The sequence below is a fragment of the Cibotium barometz genome, chromosome 3 (genome assembly GCF_041138505.1).
Source record: "Cibotium barometz isolate CiBa-2024 chromosome 3, ASM4113850v1, whole genome shotgun sequence".
Lineage (NCBI taxonomy): Eukaryota > Viridiplantae > Streptophyta > Polypodiopsida > Cyatheales > Cibotiaceae > Cibotium > Cibotium barometz.
The window spans coordinates 32,839,876-32,860,163 of NC_141048.1; the positions used below are offsets into that span (position 1 = coordinate 32,839,876).

Genomic DNA, 20,288 nt, shown 5'->3' on the forward strand with positions numbered 1-20,288 from the left:
AAGGCAAAAGATGACTGCCTCTTACTGCTCTGTAAAACTGGTCCTAGGCTTGAAGTAGATGTCCTCGTGCCCGGATCTCCTCCCCAAATTGAGTCACTCCAACCGTGGAGTCAGACTCCATCAATCAATTCCCCTCCTATGTAAAAGAGTCCATGATCCTTTGCATGCCGCAGAAACCACAAGATACGCAATCCTGCCTCCTAAAGAGTTATCTGCAACCATGAGCTCAACTGCCTCATCAGGAAGCTCATGTCCAATCTGGTGTCCATCAACCAAATCAAGGAACCATTCTGCTTCCGAGTCAAAGTGGCATCACACTGCTCACAAGGATCAACACCTGTTATGGTGCAAAGCCAAGTCTTGGAAACCTGCTGAAGACCACGTAAGGCCTTCTGAAACCTGTCAACCACCCCCTTTGAATCCGGAACCACAAAGCCTGGAGAATCCACCTCCTTTTGCAAGTAATCAACTGCCACCTGCTTGGCTTTTCGAGAGGTCCCCGTGGAAAGAACATCCTCATCTACAGGAGTTTCTTTGTCCCGAATACTATGAGACATCAGAGCATAAGTAACCTGTTCAGTTTTCTCTGACTGACGAACACAAGAACCACCATCAGTACTGGAAAGTTCCTGCCAACTGCTGCCATCAACTGGCAAGCTATCCACCATCTGGTCCTGGAAAGCCTGCACCTGCAACGTACCCACACTTAAGTGGCCATTACCAGACGTTGCAGAGAATCCTCCAACCTCCTCTCTGCTTGAAGAAAATGAAACATCGGTGTCCATCACCTCCAGGTGCACAAAAGCCGGAGTCTTCATGATTGTTGCTGAGGAATCTTCACCCTTCTCGGTCTTCCGCTTGGGACACTGCCTCCATTAGTGGCCTTTCTTGCCACAATCATTACAGGTCCTCTCTGCCTCTAGTTTCTCGCGGTCAGTAACGGACTTCTTCTCAGAAGACTTCTCCGATGAAGCCTTCCCTTTGCCCGTGTTACGGCCTTTCGATCGTTGGCCAGTTAAGGCCTCCGAACCTCCACCCTGAGGAGGGTTCGTGAATCGTTCCTCCTGGTCCAAGACCATGGGGCACAAGCTCCTCCCACGTAATGGTGTTGAGCCTGCCAGTAGTAATCAAAGACGAGTAAAATGCCGAGTACTGAGAGGGCAAATGTGCCAGCAACGTTATGGCCATGTCCTCTGACGATATCTCCTTCCCAGCCTGAAGAACTTCCTGCTGAAGAGCCTGCAGCTTGTTAATATGCTCCCGCATCGTCAACGACTTTGTAGGGCTCGTAACCCGCATCTGTACTTCCAAGGAAATCCGCTTCATGGGCGATACCGTGTTGTAAAGAGAGGCCAAATGCTGCCATATACCTGTGGCCAGCGTCATATGCTTTACATGATTGAGTACTTGCGGTGTGTAGTTGAGGAAGATCAACGAACGGACCATGGCGTTGACACGATCCCACATCTGTGCCTGTGCCTCCCGGTCCTTTCGGATCGACGGTAACTCCCCTTCATCTACTTCCGGCCGTGGAACCCCAACAACGATGAAATCAGCGAGGTCGTAAGACTCCAGAACAGATTTCATCATAACCTTCCATATGCCGTAGTTGTTCCCGTCCAACTGACAGTCCACCGGGAACGTGGGGAGTGTAGGGATCTTCACATGCCTCTCGGCCATCTCTAACAGATCTGCCATTGCGGGGATGTACTCTGAAAAAGGGTGGGTGGGTGGGAACAAAAAAGAACTTACACCTGCAAGTGGCTGTCCAGCAAATCAGCCCGCCGTCCTCTTGCTTCTCCTCTTCCCAAACAGTCCCGTACAGTCCACCAATCAGCAACACAATAGTCTCCCTCTTGCTCACACAAATCCCAAGAACTATCAAGAGCCTCTGGCTCTGATACCATGTCAGAATACGCTGTGGAGATGATGACCAGATCTGGGAACACAAGAGCAAATACAATGCAGAAAACAACAGCACAAGAGAGAGAGAGATAGAGGCGTGTAACTCTGCTCTATATACACAAAGAAGATCCCGAAGTGATACAATATGTGGCAAGGGACTGGGGCCATTTTATATGGCCCCCCTATAGCAGTCGGCCTGCTGTAGGGCAGCCGACAGGGCCTGAACCTCCACGACCAGCCATCATCACCAGTCGGCCAGCAGCAGGGTGTCGGCCAGCTCATCTGGAAGGTCGTGGACCTGAAGCAACACAAACAGCCAGCAGCACATGTCCAAATGCAGTCGGCCAGCTTCAGAGGTCCTCCTTCCACCATGACCCAAGCCACAGAAAAATAGGGAAAAATGTGGGGAGTGAGGAAAAATGAGAAAACACCTACAAGGGCGGGCACACCCACAACAAAGGCCCTGGTGTCTACAGAAAGACAGGAGATGACTTCTAACAACCATGCCATGTTTATGAACATAATGACTCTCTTACTTTTTCAAATGGCACCACCATCAACAATGAAGGACCTGCTAAAATAAGGGCATAAAAAGATAGGAGCAGATGTCAAGGCTTTGTCAAAGTTTGCATTGTGTGTTATCGGATTTTGAAGGGGCTCCATTTCTTTCATAGTGCCATTCCTTTTGCAGTTGTGACAATTTCCTACACTCTAGCTAGGTCTACCTTAATTTCGTTAAGTTTGTTTGCACCATTTGATAGTAGGACTATGAAATCGCAAAGAAGGCACTGTATTCATTTCTATGTGGTTACTTCCCTTATAGAGCAGTTTTTGATGTCATGGATCAAGTATTTGGGATGAATATTGTGCTTAGAGTAGTTTATTCTTAAGGCAAGTACTAAAGATTTTCCATGTTGGAATCCTGAGTGTGTTTTTCAGTATATATTCAAGAAGCTTGAGGAAGATAGACATGATTGTGTCTGATTAAGGTGTGTTGTTCGGTGAGTCTAACGCAATTTGGTGATTTTAAACCATGGTAGGCTTCTGTTAGCACCGGTGTGAAAGGCACTGAAGCAGAGGAAATTCATGAAGATCCAGACAAAGCCGCAGATGACTCTTGTAATTCTCTAAATCAAGCTCCGGACAATCTCGACAAGGAATATTTTCCAACAGCAGAGTTGAAGGATGAAACTATTAAAGCAGAAGCAGGACAGAAAGATGATGGCAGCGAGTCTGCCAAAAAGTTTATAGGAGTTTTGAGGGACACAACCGAAGAGTTGAAGGAGCAGGCAGAGAAAGCAAGAGCAGCTTTAGCAGTGACAGCTCAGGAGACAGCAGCAGCTCTTGCGGCAACAGCACAGGAAACAGCTGAAAGGAGCAAGGAGAATTTGTCTTATATTGCAGAAAATGCCCCTGATCCTATCAAAGATATTGCAGACACAGCTCTGAAAGCCCATTCCGCTGATACGCCCAGAAAGGCTGCCAAAATTCATGATTTCTGCCTTGGTATTCCGTATGGTAAGCAATTGCTGGTAACTTTTATTCCAACTAGTTGTTTCTTACAGTCATGGATATAACAAGCAGGGATGTTATACACTTTGCACGTATCAATCATTTTGGAGGTAATGTTCTGAAGCTTTCTGAGTAACTTGACACCCATGTGCGTGTGAGGCAAGCATACAGGGGCCCGCACGGGCGCACACACGCATGCACATACACAAAGCTATATTTGGGCTCTCCTTGTTGAATCTTTCAGTCAAAACCTATCCTCCTCCTCCTCCTCCTCTCTCTCTCTCTCTCTCTCTCTCTCTCTCTCTCTCTCTCCACGTGTATGATGTACTGCACCCCACCATCTCCACTGGGTGGAATTAGTAGTATACCACTTATCATGATTGTACATCTATAGCATGCTAGACAGTGACTGCATAGTGAGCTGCATATGACTAGGATTAGCTTTTCATTTCAGTTTTTCTTTCCATGATACTCAGGACATGGACTTGCTGTATACAGATTTGTCTCATAGGTCAATCTGGCCTTCCGTAGACGTTAATATATCTTCTCTCTCTCTCTCTCTCTCTCTCTCTCCGTGTGTGTGTGTGTGGAAGGTCTTCATGCACCAAGGGACTCTTCCTATCTGGACCACTACATATGTTTACTAGGCCCCAAGGGTCTCCCTGTCACATGCATCGATTCTCAGATGCATGTGCCATGGCTTGATGGGGACATGCACAAGGTAGACATAGGTAGAGTAGGGTAGAAAGACCTGGATTACAGGGATGGGGTGGAGTCTTTGTCAGATTTAGGTTAGGGTTGGCTACATCAAATAGCATTTTCTGTGTGGGGTTGCGTGGGGGGAGGCTGATTTCTCTCCAGAGAGCGAAACCAAAATGGTTTGGACTTTCTGGTGTGGAGAATGTCAAGAAGTTCGTTCTTGTTTTTTGGGAGAAACACTCCTTGCATTTAATGAGACATCGGTATTCTCTGCATTTGGCTGGCCTGTGGTTGGTGATGGCACAGTTTCTCTTTCCTCTCTCAGCCCAAGGCCTTATGTTGTTCATTGTAGCAACTGTTCTGTGGGGTGGTGCCTTTTGGTTCTTTCTTGGTTGACTTCAATGTGAAAGGAAAACTTTGTTGGGCTGTGGTATGGAGTGCGTTAGGGAGAACAGAGGCTTTCTCAACGAGTGTGTGGAGGGTATTGATTAGAGCAAGCAGGGTGTATAGGTTAATGCTGTAACTTATATCCATAGTTTTTTTCATACTCGTATGGAAAATATTCCGTACTTCCATACCCGTATGCGTATGGTCGCGTATGGAAAAACTTTTCATACTCCAGCCAAAAAAGAAAATGTTTTGCATCTTTTCTAGACATAGAGATTAATTGTCAATGTGTGAAAGTCATGACGGATGAAACATGGTCAAATTGTGAAAACCATGATAGACCATCTATCATGGCTTCCACATATTTTAAGTCTCTCATGGTTCACTTCTTTGAAAATGGCATGTCTACCCTTTAATTTAAGAATCAAGTATGAAATCCCACGTATGGAATTTCTCCAAGGTTTGAACCATACTTATTTCATAGTTCCAGACTCATACACATATGTCGTATGGTTGCCGTATGAAAAAACTATGCCTGACAAGTTTTGGCATTTTCTTGCTCCACACTCCCTAGTCCCTACTTATGTAACATGTTACATGATACATCATTGATCATACATGTATGATGTAAACAAGTTACAGTAATATAAATATAAAGTCGGGAGTTTGGATTCTGGCTCTACATTATTTATGTTTTTTCTAATCCCAAAATCTTTGTAGTTTCAAGTTTCTTTGGTTTTTTGTGTCATATGTAGCATGTGTTTCCTTAAATTTAGGCTGTCATATGGTATCCAACGTATGGAATTTCTTGGGGGTGTGAACCGTACTTTTTTCGCACTTCCATACCGGTATGCGTTTGCCGTAGGGTTGCCGTATGGAAAAACTATGCTTATATCATGCTCGTGGGAGAAATGATAGTGATGGTAAGTGGTAATCTTGGAGGCTGGTAGTGGGCTTTTGGAGCTTTTGAGGCTGAAAGTGAGGTGACAATGGTTGGCTCCTGGGACGAGAGGGGGGCTTACTATATAACTTGACCCGCATGTACATCTTTGCTTAACACTTCAAGTATCCTGCTCAGGTGTGATTCGTTAAGTATGGTAACCGCTCCTGATTTGTGGAGTATGGCCTCCCCTCCTAAGCCTTTGACCTCTCCTGACATACATGTCTCATCTCTATAGGCTGAATGCCAAATGTAATGGTCCAGACCAAAGTGTGCCATAGTGACATGGAGAGTGTTTCTTTGGTCTCACGGGTGGCATATCCCTATATGGCATGCTGTTTTTTTTTTCTCTTGCTTTGCTATGATGATAACTCTTTATCCCAATATATTGCCCACTTATTTTGATCTCTGGCAGCTTGCTCTTGGGATCCTTGCACATATAAACCGATGTCTTTTGGAGTGTCTGTAAAGTCCTCATAGGACCATGCCCATGGCTTATCTGACATAGAACCACTATGGAACAAGATAGAGGACATACGTGAGAAACCATGGTGAGGTTTCCATAGACCTGAACGTCGATTACATGCCCATGACTGCGATAGACTCCTACTAGCAACTCACCACCTAACCGTAGATTTAGTACCTCGAACCACCCCCGAGCTTGAGGTCAGATTTGTTAGACATCATCCCCTTCTTGCTGGCTTCCTATTTTAGCCTCTAGGGCTGACCATGTTAGTCAGAGGGGTTGGTCACCCCTCACATATATTTTCCCTCATTATTCCCCATATTATGGAGTCTTGGGTATTTTCCCAGTCGTGGAGGTTTTTTATCACCAGTCGGCTGGCTGCCTACTCATGGGCATATATATAGCTGGCTTGCCTCCCTCATTTCTCATTGCTTGCTCAACATTGTTTGCTGCAGTCCCTCACATACGAGGTCTTCTCCCCTCTTGCTCGGGACATGTATTCCTTTTGATGATGATATTGAGAGGAGGTTCTCACCCGTGTTTCCTCTCCATCTCTCTCTCTCACTCTCTCTCTCTCCTGTGTTTCCACTTTTCCTTCTTCCGTTGCACATTCTATCATAATATTAGAGCGCCGGTGATCTTCAGTGTTGGATGCTCCCTCCTCTCCCTCCTGCGTTTTTGCGTTTTCAGCAAGGTGGACAGATTTGCATTTTTTCTCAGAAGTGCTGCTGGTCGCCTGCCTCTTCCAGGCGTTTCTTCTAAGCAGCCCGTGGTCCTTCTTCATCAGTTTAACCTCTAAGAAACCCCTTTCTATCAGAATATGCAGCGGAGATGAAGACGAGATCTGAAAACATGAATTGGCAGGCCGGCGAGCTCCCGAACCTGAATCGCTTCCTTCCTCCTTCGCTGCGCCCCTCAATCCTCCTTCGCTGCGCCCCTCTTTCTCCATCGCTGCCTGACTCGTTCCCTTCCTATCGCTCATTCCCTTCCTCTCTGCCTTCGCTTCCTTCCCTCTTCGTTGCCCCCTCCTTCCTCGTTTCCTTCCTATCGCTTCCTTCTTAATCGCTGCGCCCCTTTTCCTCTTTTGCTGCCTGCTGCTTCGCCCCCCTTCCTCCTCCGCCTCCCCTCCTTGCCTTTGCCCGCCCATTTCGCCTCTCCCCTCCTTCCTCCGCCTCTTCCCTCAGCGCAGTGCTGCTGTGCTGCCCCTCCCCCGCCCCTCTTCGCCTTTGTGTCTAGCCTCTCCCCCTTCTTCCCTTTTTTGCTGTTTCTTTTTCCTCCCTCCTTTCCTTTCCTCCACCTCGTCGCCTTCCTCTTCCCCTTGGTTTAGATTGCTCATCATCCGGGTTCAAGTTGGCCTTTTTCTTCAATTAGCATCATGGCTAATCATTCTCCCTCGGCCGGGCGAACCATTGTTTTCTCCCAAGCCGAGCTCGCGGTCCTCTACGCTGAAATAGAGAAAGACTCCAAAACGACCCTAGAATCTTTGGATCTCACCCGTCCTGTCTTTAGGCTCGGGATTGGGTCCTGGTGGCTCTGCCCTCCGACCTCGCTCTACACTTTCGAGATGTCAGGTTGCTTGAAAGAGGTTTCTTCCAAGTGGATTTTGACTCTGAGGATGCAGCCTCAGAGGTTTTGAAGGGCAGCCCTTTGCCATTGGACCCGAAGAAGATATTCTTTGTTCCCTACTCCAGCTATTTTGACCCTGTTGAGGAAGACCGGAACTGTTTTCCGATTACTCTCAGATTTCCAGGTCTTCCGTGCACATATTGGCCTATGTTAGAGGCCATCGGGTCTGCCTTTGGGCTTGTTCTTCAAGTGCCCCCCTTTCACGCCTTGCCGACATCTTCTGCCCAGGTGGTCATCACTGCCTCGGCGGATGCTGTCCCCAGGGTCATGGTTCTTGTCCGTGACATTGAGCTCTTTGAGGACTATGTTTTGCTTCCGGGCCCTTGTGGCCCTTTGAAGCAACGTATGGAGATTGCAGGTAAACCCGATCAGTGCCGGGTTTGTCACCAACAGGGTCACTTTGCTCGAGATTGTCCTCGGGTTCGAGGTCGCAGGAGGCCTCGTAAGCGTGCCTCTCAGGCGCCACCTCCCTTGGTTCCTTCCCGTCCTTCAGTCCGCCAGGTGTGGCGTGTTGTCTCTCACGCCTGCCCCCCTGGTGCGATTGATGGGAAGTCTTCCTCGGATCACGTACAGATAGATGATGTTTCTGGTCAGAGGGATGTGTCTGTTGATGCATCTTTGCAGAGAGATGATATTTCAGATCAGGTGATCTTGTGGAGTCCTCTCTACTTGGAGGGAGTGATATGCAGGATGTTCAGCACAGTGGGGATCATGTATTGCAGGATTTTCAGCATGATGCCATTGCCCTTGATGCCGCGCAGGGCGAACAGGTTTCTCGTACATATGCAGGCACGGTGCAGGGCCTCGGACAAGGGCATGTCAGTGGACTTTGCCCTGTGGATTTTCTCGTCCTCCAGCATTATGAGAGGCGTCCTCAGGCTGCCCATTGTCTTCTTAGATTGGGGGTCAAACCCTCTTCTCTTCCAGGAGAATTGTCTCATGGAATGTTCAGGGCCTTGGAGGGCTTCCCACCCGTGGTAGGAAGCGCCTTCTGAAGGACCAGCTTCACCTTGCTGTTACAGGAGGGTCTATGGATGTGCTTTTGTTGCAGGAATACAAATTGGATAGATCTCAGTGTGGCAAAAGTGGTAAGATGCTTTCTGGCCACACCTTCTGGTCCTCGGCAATTGGGACTAGAGGGGGTGTTTGTATTTCAGTGGCAGCATCTATTATACCTCATGTTATTGGGCACGGTGTTATCATCCCTGCTAGAGCGCATTGGATCTTGATCATGCATGAGGGTCAGAAATTAGGAATCTTGAATATCTATGCACCTAACGTGAGAGGTGAAAGGGTGGCCTTTTGGGACACCATTACAAATGTCATTCCCCAGGTTGATCATTGGATAGTGGGAGGGGATTTTGATATGGTTGAGCAACCTTCTGACAAGAAGGGTGGACGTGAAGGGGGTTTACACCCTTTGGAGCGAGCCTCATGGGAGAGGTTCACGGTTTCCTTTTTGCAGGGATTGCTGGACTGAGGATGACTTCAAGAGAAGGCCAAATTCCTTATCTTTCTCGTTGTGCCTCCAATCAGTAATGGGTGCATATTGGCAGAACCATTGAATCCCTAGGATCATGTCGTACCCTAGGAGGGGCGAGACAATGAAATTCCTCTGAAACTGGGCCTTCTGGATTGTGAAGGTGAACTGTTGAGCTTTTTGGGAGATATGGGTACGGAGGCCGGGAGTGAACCCGTCCACGTCCAAATAATAAGGTCCTATGGCACATCTCATCTTGGTCGCCAACTCCTGAGAGGGCATCGTCAGAACTGCCCATGTCGAAGAGAACAACAAATTGTTGCCCCTTCGCTGTGCCATATGCTTTGATAGGACCCTTGTGAAGCTCCTCAATTCCACCCTCCTGCTTATCATCGAATACCATTGTGGGTACTGCATTCAAAGCGCGCAAGAGTTGAACAACATTGGTGTTTGAGGGCGGGGGTGGAGGGGGTGGTACAGTTGTGGCGGTAGCCACTGTAGAGGTTTGTTGCTTGCCCTTTTCCGCTTGCCATTCGGAACAATCCTTCTTTGCATGTCTTGTGTGGTGGCAAAAAAAGTAGTGGTTCTTTGTGAAGTACCGCTCCTTCTCACCCGACTATAGGAATCCTCCGGTAAGGCCCACTTGATCTTTTCTTTAGGTGTCTTCTTGGGTCCACCTTGGCGCTCCTTCCGAGTAGAAGAGCTATTTTGGCCCTTCTTCTTTTGGTCTTTGTTGTTGGATGCCCCCTTACCGGACTGTTGGTTAGACGCTTGGTTTTGCTAGGTGGTCTGCGTTTGTTGCTGTCGGGGTTTCGGGGCGACTGGAGCGGTTTTGGGCTTGCTTCCATTGAGCATCATCTCATGGTTCTGCACAAGAGTCAAGGCCCTATCATAACTCTGGGGTTCGAAGTTTCGGACGGGGAACAGAATAATTGAATCCAAATCGTGAATGAATTGCTTCAGCTTCTCCTACGTGGACTTCCGAATTGCTGAGTTGATGTGATCACTCTGTTGGAGTAGGTGAGCATAGGGGAACCGTCTTGGGTGAGTTTGTAGAACTCGTCTTTATGATTGGTCATGTACTGCGGTGGTAGAAACCTTGTCTTCAGAGCAAACATGAAGGTGTTCCAATCGTTGCCCGGTAAGCCGGTGCAGGGATTGTGTGCAAATGGGACCAATAATGCCACCAAGTGATTGCATCACCTATGAGGTGTGGAGCCGCTAGATGGACTTTATCTTGAGGGTTTGTGATCTTGGAGAGTGGAAAGTGGGCAACAAACTGGTGGATGAAGTGGGTCACAAACGAATGGTCGCACTTGTTGTCGTACTTGGGAGGCGCGGATGACGGTTGTGCAAGCCATGGCTGTGGTTTTGGAGGTGTAACTTCCGAAGGGCCCAAGGGTTCCGCAAAAACACTTTGACCACTAATGCAATTAAACATTGAAATCGGTCACATCCTTGAACATACGCCACTTAATCAACAAAGCTGTAAAAGAGAGATGCGCACAGAGGCCGGAATGGGCCGTGCCCCCCCCCCCCCCCACTTTGGAGTATTTTATTACCCAAGGAGAATAATATCATATACAAGCTTTGAGGGCCTTACTCTCCTCATGGGAGATGCCGGATTATCCATATACAAATGCCATAACACAGCCCAACACAAGGCAACCATAAAATTCAGCCAGTACACAGGTGGTAGAAATGCCCAGCCATTAATATAATCCATATACCTTTGTGTGGGTATTGATTCTTCCCCAAAAACCATGGGTCTTCATGCAATAGAGCTGGTTCAGCCGGTACAGCTCTCCATTCAGCTGGTATTGGGCTGGTACAACAAGTACAACGGCTGGTGCAACTGGTACAGTGGCTAGTACAGCAAGTACAAGGGCTCGAACATCAGGTACAGTGGCTGGCACAGCCCTCAGATCAGCCGGTGCAACCTCCATTCAGCCGGTATAGTACATAAATCAGCTGGTATAGGGATGGTGCAACCATCAAGAGGCTATAGAAATAGAGAAACCTTCTGTTGAGGGGAGTGAAGGAGTGTAGGAACTCTGCCCATAAAGTGTTGTAAACAAGAATGCGAGTAACCATCATAGTGGAGGCTAGTTTGCAGCAAGAGAGCCTCTCTTAATGAAGAAGAGGGCTCCAATTTATAGATTTGGGCCTCCCATGAGCTAAAATGGAAAGAGAAGGCTATAATGAAGTGGAGAGCCACACAATAGCTGAAGTGACAAGTGTGAGGCCACTTGTTGCACTTTGATCCACTTTCTGAGAAGTGTGAGGCCACTTGTCTCACTTTGATCCACTTTCTTGCCACATGTCCCAATCTAAGAGATGGGTTCTCCCATAATCTTTACCTTTTAAAAGTATCCCAACTAGTAGATCTTTTGTCAAATGTGCTTTGGCATGTCCCCCCATTTTCTCAATTCCAGACGTAATGACATGAACGGAGTTTCCATCGGAGTCAGCCCAAAAATAGTAACCATCCTTAATTTTAGGAGTGTGATCCTTTGTATTCCAGGATGATCTCCCATTCCCAAAGCTTTTCCTTTCCAAATATTTAGACGTCTTGGAGTCCACCAGACTCCTTTCATACTAAGAAATTTCCAGGTTGGTGATAGGAGTGTTAGAATTGTGCATCTCCGTGTTTTGAGGCTTTACTATTTATCTGGGATTTTACTGGACTTTCTCCTATTTATTTGTCCAGGGCAAGTCAGCCAGCCCTAGAGGCAGTCGGCTAGGTCCCTACTTCACTATATAAGGAGTTCCCCATTATTCACTCATTCATCCACTTCCCTTGCACATAGTTGAACACTCAGTTGCTGGCCATTGCCATTGTAAAGCTTTACTGCTGAAGTCTGCTGTTATAAAAGGTGATCTTGTCCAACTCTCTCAATCTCCTTTGCACTCTTTCATATGTTTACTGTTTATGCTTCCGTGTGTGCTATCTCCTTCATGGTATTATACACTTAGGTCCAGGCTGCTCCAAACTCTGCAAATCTGCCCACTTTGTTGTGCGTTTTGCTTCCATCACTTCTCCGGTTGCAGATCAGTCCCATATAGTAGCTGCGTTTCTGGTCCAGCCCTCTTCTGGTGGTTGTCATTCAGCCCTAAAGGCTGTGTTTTGTTCTTCAGAGGCAGGTTTTGAAGTGTTTTGGCTGCGTTTTCTTGTACAGCATTTGTTGGTGGTGCATTTCTTGCTCGTGGTGTTGCCAGACAAGTGGCTCTACACTGTCTTCTTCCTCCATGAGTCCCTGCCCTTCCGGTAGGAGGTTCCCAGTGGATCTTGGACTGTTTTGCTGCTGTCCCGCCTCTTTCTCTCTACGGTTTGAGAGGGGGCTGATTGTTCCCGGTGCCTCGCTTCGTTGGAAAGCACTTGAGAGAAGTGTTTGAGAGCTGAGATTTGTTCTCTGGTGCTGTGGATATGGCTCCCCCTTGTACGAACAAGGATGACAAGTTGAAATGACCAAACTACGCTCATTGGAAGCTTCAGATGCGGAACTGGTTCATTCACAAGGGTTTGTGGGACATTGTTCAGGGCACTGAAAGGAAGCCCGAGCGTCTTCAAAACTCTAGGCAGTGGACTCAGGATCAGGAGGATGAATTTGTTGTGGAATTACAAGACTGGGAGAATCGAGACTTGAAGGCGCATTCTGTGCTTGTGCGGACCATCGCCGAGGAGGTCTCACCGGCAGTGCAAAATCTCACCAGTGCTCATCAGGTATGGTCAAAATTGGAGGATCTCTTTGCACGAGATTCATTGATGAGGTAGTTACCTTGCAGGGGCAGCTCTACGGCTTGTTATTTCCTGAAAACAATTCTATGCAGTCCTTTCTCATGAAGGCCAAGGTTATCCATGACTAGTTACTGGCTATGGGTGCTGCTTTGTCCTCTTCTCAGCTGGCTACTCTTATCCTCACCAAGCTTCCTCTGGACTATGATGTGATTTCTCGATCTTTGTGGTGCCAGGTCACATCCACTCAGTTGGATTTTGATGATCTTAGCTCCCTACTTTTGGAGGAGGAGTCCGTTCTCATCTCACAGGGTAAATTGAAGGTGTCAGTCAACTGTTGTTCAGGCAATTTACTTACTTTAGAAGAAAGGTCGGAGTCGCTATTTCTCTTGCGGAAAAAGAGGCCATCTGTCTAAAAATTGTTTGTCCAAGAAGAAGGACAAGACTAAGGGCAAGGCTTCATCTCAGAGAAAAGGCAAAGACACGACACAAGATAGTGATACAGATTCTAGTACCACTTCTAGGGCTCTCAGGGCGCTTCCGGCTCAGGAGACCCCAGATGGTGTGGTTTCTAGTACACATGCAATTTCCCGCCATGTGCTTCCAACCAGAAGAGGATTGTGGGCAGGAGAGGGGGCTGATTACAGCTCCACCTATTGGTGCATGGGGATCGTGATTCGGAGTTCCAAGCATTAGAAATCTGGCAGGACTTGGTTATCTTTGGTACAACATAGATTATGAACTGGATCTGTTCCAAGTTCATTGTTCGAGGCTTTTGGGACGTGATGTGTTCCGTCCACTGTTGGGGATTATGGGCGTGGTGTGTGCAGCAGCTCATCATCTAGTCTTGGAGTTCACTGCACACTTGTGTAGGAATTCGTGGCCAAGTAAAGTTCCTTGCTGTTCGTGGTGGCATCCTGTTTCGAGGAAACAGGTTGGTGGGTGCCCTCATCGAGGTGATTCCAGTATTCGCGGTGCTGGAGGGTCCATGGTTGCATCTTTATCGACTTCTCTTCTTCCGACTCTTGCACACACTGAGCTGCAGAGGGGGTGTTAGAATTGGGTATCTCAATGTTTTGGGGCTTTACTATTTATTTGGGATTTTACTGGATTTTCTCCTATTTATTTGTCCAGGGCCAGTCGGGCAGCCCTAGAGGCAGTCGGCTAGGTCGCTACTTCACTATATAAGGAGTTTCTCATTATTTACTCATTCATCCACTTCCCTTGCACGTAGTTCAACACTCAGCTGGCCATTGCCATTGTAAAGCTTTAGTGCTGTTATAAAAGGTGATCTTGTCCAACTCTCTCAATCTTGTTTGCACTCTCTCATATGTTTACTGTTTATGCTTCCGCTTGTGTTATCTCCTTCAAGGAGGATTGAGAAGGGGTGAAAGAAGTTACTAGAGTCTGCAGTGTTTGTTGTAATTGGTCCCTCAAGTCTTCTCAGGCCTATTGCTCGTGGTTTGCCTTTGATTCATGCTTTGCCTGCAGTCGCTCCTCTTTGGCCTTGCGTTTGGCTTTCTTTGCCAGCTCTTTGGCCAGCCTTGCTTCATGGTCTCACTCTTCTTTTTCGGTCATCCATCGACACCACTGCTCCATTGAGGAACTTTGTTCTTTGGGTGTCTCTTGTTGGGCCAAGGCTGCTTGTAATTCTACTAGTTTTTTTTCAATTAGGACTCTTTCAAGTTGAATCTGGAGTTGCCTTATCTGCTCCTTTAACTTTTGGTTGTGTTTGTCTTCTTTCTTTGAATGGTTCTTCTTCTTTTGGAATGTCTTCGAGCTTGATGCCATGGTGGATGGGCGAGTGGTGTTTCCCAATCCTAGCTTCTATACCTGAGTTTAGTGAGTCTTTAGCAATCCTTTAAACAGCATACATGAACTGAAAGAGTAGTCGAGACGACACCAGATGGGGTCCCAATTACCTATTGAAGCCCCCCCGCAAGCAGGAGTATTTGCTTAATTTCTTCTGGAGAACTTTATTTATTTGCGTCCACAAGATTGAGGGGACAAATTGATTGACTGACTTCCAAGCGCAAGGACAAAGTGACCAAATGCCGGGCAGAATTGTGCATAAGCTGTAGGCGACTGTGAAGCTATCTTCGAAGAGAATACGCCGGCCAGAGATTGGGGGATGGTGTGTTGGAGAACTTTGGAAAGAGACCAAAGCTTTGGATGCCTTGGGCTTGAAAGCACAAAGGATGCTGAAGTATGCAAAGGCAGGCTGCCTTAGCACACATGCTTGACTGAGAATGTAGACTTGAGTTTTATCTGATGATTTGGACCATGGCAAGACCCCTCCTTCTATATGTTCAGGGAATGCTGGTCAGCTGGCATTAATATAGTCGGCCTGGACTCAGATAAAATAGGCATTAAATATTTAATGCTCTTTTATGCTATGCGTGGATTGTCTTGCTGTTGGCCGACTCACATCTGACCTTTTCGACTGTTGCCCAGGCCCCATATAACGTTGCCGACTGGGTCTTACGATGGTGATTTTCACCCATCGCAAGGCCTTCCCTCCATGGTTTGCTCTTGGGGCTGGCCCCTACTGTATAGTATGCAATTGATATGCTTCTAATGCATTCTACACCTAAGGCTGACATCTACATGTACCTACATGAGCACTACTTGCTGAATTCTCCAAAGTGGGTTAAGAGGATTGACCTGATATCGACTTGATAGACCTCTATGGCTAGGAGACTGACCTATGTAGCTCGTGCTTGACATGTCTCGGACTGGGGCTCACAATGGGGTCACGGCATACGAAAAAATACCCTATCAAGGCACTACTTCTGTACATGTTTCTTGCACTATTGACATAGTTGTTTCCGTATGGCGTACGACACCATATCGTACGGAATACTATACAGACTTGTACGAATTTTTCCAAAGTTTTTTTCTTGCTTTTTTGAAAATTTTCCAAAAAAATTAAAAATTTTGGGGGGTAATGGACTTGTTTTTGCTTGTCTATGGTTGTTTGAGCTTCCTCTGTACTATGATGCTTTCCTCCTTTTTAAAATATTTCATATCTCGAATTGGAAATACCCAAGTTTATGAGTATTTTTTTAAAACACCGTATTTAATTGTATGATAAGAAAAAAATGTATATCATACCGTATTTTCCTGTACGATATCGTATCGTATGAATCGTACGGTATCGTACCCGACAACTATGACTATTGATGACTTGAAGCCTAAAAACTATGCATAAGCGTGGCAAAAGCTTGCTCTGATACCAAAAGTTGGCGTGGAGTGACCTGGAGGAATAAGATAAGCAAAGTAGAAGATAGAAAGAAAGAAAGAAATATTAACGTCCATGGAAGACACCAAGGGTCTATGAGACCATAAGTAATACAATGGTACCATGGATATATTGAGTAATGCAAGAACTGAAAAGGAAATAAAAAAATTGGGAAAAAAACATCAATGTGCGTATACATCCAGATAGCAAAGGATTATCCTAAGATCCCTCCTGAGCTAGTACCAATTTCACGGTAGAAAGAGGGTCAGGCTCTATGATGGGAGCATGTCATGTTGGCAGAGAATCTCTCGGATCTGTCTCTATGTTGTGGAGGGTCCTGATGATGTCGGCTAGGGGCATTTGGGTGGTAGAATGAATTGAGCTGTCTCGCTAAGAACTCCTATGGGGCGCGGAACTGGAGTGCGGGTATGGGTGGTGGGATCTGATGTTGGAGGAGACACTGGTATGGATGATGGATTTTGATGTGGATGCGTGTACCACAAATAAATCTGTGATGGCTCTCTAGGAGGTGTTCTGTCGGGGTAGGGCTTATCTCTTAGTGTGTTGCCTCAACACTACATCTCAGGCATCTCTGTTCCTCATGTTGTATCACTCATGTGGGTGGCCTGAACCCCTCTCTGGATGTAGTGTTGCCTCAACACTACATCCTTGGCATCCGTGATCCTCAACACTACATCAATGTGCGTATACATCCAGATAGCAAAGGATTATCCTAAGATCCCTCCTGAGCTAGTACCAATTTCACGGTAGAAAGAGGGTCAGGCTCTATGATGGGAGCATGTCATGTTGGCAGAGAACCTCTCGGATCTGTCTCTATGTTGTGGAGGGTCCTGATGATGTCGGCTAAGGGCATTTGGGTGGTAGAATGAATTGAGCTGTCTCGCTAAGAACTCCTATGGGGCGCGGAACTGGAGTGCGGGTATGGGTGGTGGGATCTGATGTTGGAGGAGAAACTGGTATGGATGATGGATTTTGATGTGGATGCGTGTACCACAAATAAATCTGTGATGGCTCTCTAGGAGGTGTTCTGTCGGGGTAGCGCTTATCTCTTAGTGTGTTGCCTCAACACTACATCTCTGTTCCTCATGCTGTATCACTCATGTGGGTGGCCTGAACCCCTCTCTGGATGTAGTGTTGCCTCAACACTACATCCTTGGCATCCTTGATCCTCATACTGTATCGCTAGTTGAGTGGCCCGAATCCCTCTTTGAAAAGGTAAAGGAATCTCTCCCGTATCTTGTAGTAAGCTGGACAACTAAACATAATGGGCCTCATCCGTTGCTGCTCCTATGGTGCATACTTTGCATATCCTCTCCTCCTGTGGGATATCCTCGGCTTTGCCAATCTCTACTTTGAGGTAGTGGGAAAATATCGTGAGTTGGCCAATCGCGATACGCAGAGCATGTGTGACATGCGCTTTTGTATGTATCCCTAGATCTTGATGAATCCATCCTTTGAGAGTCTCAAGAAGTGATCTCTTTGGAACTCACACTTCTTACCAATCTCTGACGGCGACACCCATGTTCAATGTATGTGTAGTCCGAGTAAATCTAACTGGATGATCCGGTTGATCTCATGTCGTGAGAGGTCGAGGTAGGGGGATTCTAGGCTGTACTGAAACGGGGGGAGATGGTCCATCTGTATGCCATGTGCATGAAACCACTTAACTACACACCAATACCATGCATGTGTTGGTAATGGTGGTGGCCGTTTCAACGAGGGCAACTTAACTCACCTGTTCCTACTGTATCTCACGATATATACGACTGTCAATGTCTTCTGGATGTCCAGAAAAAAAAGGGACAAAATGAACATGAAATAAACTATGAAAAAACTGAGCTAGTGGGGGGGTGTGATGGATGGAGCACCACTACTAGAGGCTCAGTATGCAACCTATATGTGCAGGGTATACAAGAATGCAATGCAGATCTGTCTAGCTCCAACCAGTACCATAATGGGGGTGTAATATGTGATACATAGACGATGGCGAGGCAAAAATACCTCGGAGCATGATCTCCGGGTGTGAGTGTAAGTGAGCTAGCCGCTCTTGGACATGGTGCTGATGTCGAGCCTGTATCTTTGTGATCTCCCTTTGATGTAGTCTGGGAGTCTGGTAGCCTGGTGCTCCCGGTCTGCGTCTGGCTCGGAGGTCCGCAGCGCACTGAAGTGTAACCCCCTCCTGTGTCAGGATAGGCACTGAGATAGATCTCTGGAAGAAATCAGTGAGCTGGAGCTGTCGCCCACCTCTCCCTGTGGTATGAGTCCATAGCAGTGTCTCTAGCAAGAACTGGCCAAATCTGCGCTGGTCTGCGGACTCCATGATCTGGCAGAGTGAGGGATGTCCACTGAAGATGGTGGTGTATCTCCCTCTAATGACACTATATGCTGTGCATTTGCATACATAATGTTCCTCACTCTCAACCTCCTCCTGGCATAGTCTGCATATCCTCTCTGCTCTGGCGATCCGTGCTGCCCTACCTGCCTCAATCTCAAGCTGGTGTGATGACACTCTGAGCTGGCCAATCACGACTCGGGCAGTCTCTGTATGAATCTATCCGCCGAGATACGCATAAATTGATCTCTATAGTATAGCATCTTCGGCAGTAGAGGCTGACTGGGTGTAATCCAAGTCTCTTGAGTGTATCGCTGCCATAAATCCTGCCGAAGGACTCTGTTCCTCTCACTGTGAGAGAGCTGGATGTGTGGCGCATGTATATCATACTGGAAAGGTGGTAGGTGATCTATGTCAAGACCATGCTGAGTGAGCCACTCTATCATCTGTGAATACCATGATCTCCTATCTCCACTCTCTGCGAGCTGCCTGGACGCCTCAAAAGCTCTATGTGAGAGTCGATCTGATGGCATATCTCTGATCCTCTGTATGAAGCAGATCGTCTGGAAGAGGGCCTATACTAGCATAGGAGGTGCAGCAAACTCCGTCCGGACAATGTCATGTGGGACGGAGGGTTTGCTGTGGATCATCCGTGAGAGCATGAGAATCTGAGGCCTCTCTATCTGAGACCATGTGGAGGTGGCGAGCCCAGGTGCCCATACTGCTGCAGCATACATCAAAGCAGGGGTGACTAGTGTGTCAAACAACCACCCCTTCGTGCGGGGCTCCTGGAAGTGTGCCTGGTCACACTCTCTCTCTAGCATGGCCAGAGTTGCATACTCTCGTGTGAGTCTATCCTTGGCTGCCTGTGCCATAGTAAATCTTCCTGGCGGCGTCGTAAATATAATCCCCAGGTACACACATGAGTCTACCACCTCTACCTGTCCTCGTGCTAGTGTGAAGATGGCCTGTCGTCGAACCGGCCCTGAGGTGTGGAAAATCATGGCCTTGGTTTTCCCAAGGTTCACTGTAAGCCCCCTTTGTGTGCAGAAGTCGTCGAGTGCATGGAGATGGTGTTGTAGTCCCATCTGCGACTCAGAGACTAGAATAATATCATTTGCATATACCTGAGATGTTTACCCCGTCCCCACCACCATGACCAATGAAGTCAGCCACCTCATCGATGTATAGCCCAAATAGTGTAGGAGAGAGTGGGCATCATTGCTTCACACCTATGGTGCTAGCAATAACATTAGATAGCCCCCCGGGGCATCGTATGCACCCGAAGACCTGCTCATATAAAGCATAGATGCTCCAAACCATCTCTGATGGGATCCCCAATGACCCTAGGTGTTGGAAGAGTCTCTCTCGTGGCACCGTGTCAAATGCTTTGTGGAAATCCACAAAGCAGTAGTGTAATCTCTTCTCCTGCGCCCTAGCCTGGTCCATCAGACATTTGAGAGTGAATATATGGTCAATAGTGGAGAGAGCTCGTCGGAATCCAGCTTGCCCTGGTGCTCGCAGTCCCTCCTTCTCTGCATATGAGCTCAACTCTGCCTCGAGCACTACGCCATAAAGTTTGGCCAATGTATGACCAATCATGATAGTCCTGTAGTTGCTGGGGTCTAGCATGTCTCCTGCTTTGTGGAGAGGCACGATGGTGTGCATAGTCCACTCAGCTGGTAGGCCCTCCACTAGTGCCCTATTAAAGAGGTGAGCAACAAAGGGTCCCAGTGTGTCAGCTGCATAGATAAGATGCTCACTTTGTATACTTGTGTGGTAGTCGATCTCCCATGCTGCAGCCGGTGGATAGCTCTCTCTACCATCGAGGCGGTAAAGAAAGTAGAGGTGGTAGGGCGGGACGCTTGTGGCTGTGGTATGGGCGGTTGCTGAGGGATATGGTAGAGGCTCTTTGCATATGTATGCCATGTGTGTGGATCCTC

At 47.4% G+C, this 20,288-nt stretch overlaps 1 protein-coding gene across 1 annotated transcript in view; it reads left to right on the forward strand.

Annotated features, from left to right (window-relative positions):
- LOC147639969 (protein FATTY ACID EXPORT 3, chloroplastic-like) overlaps positions 1 to 20,288 on the forward strand; it is a 90,887-nt gene that overhangs the window by 37,498 nt on the left and 33,101 nt on the right. Inside the window, exon 2 of the mRNA XM_086775737.1 lies at positions 2,946 to 3,423. Within this exon, the coding sequence (XP_086631863.1) occupies positions 2,946 to 3,423 (478 nt within the window). The remainder of the gene's footprint in view (positions 1 to 2,945; positions 3,424 to 20,288) is intronic.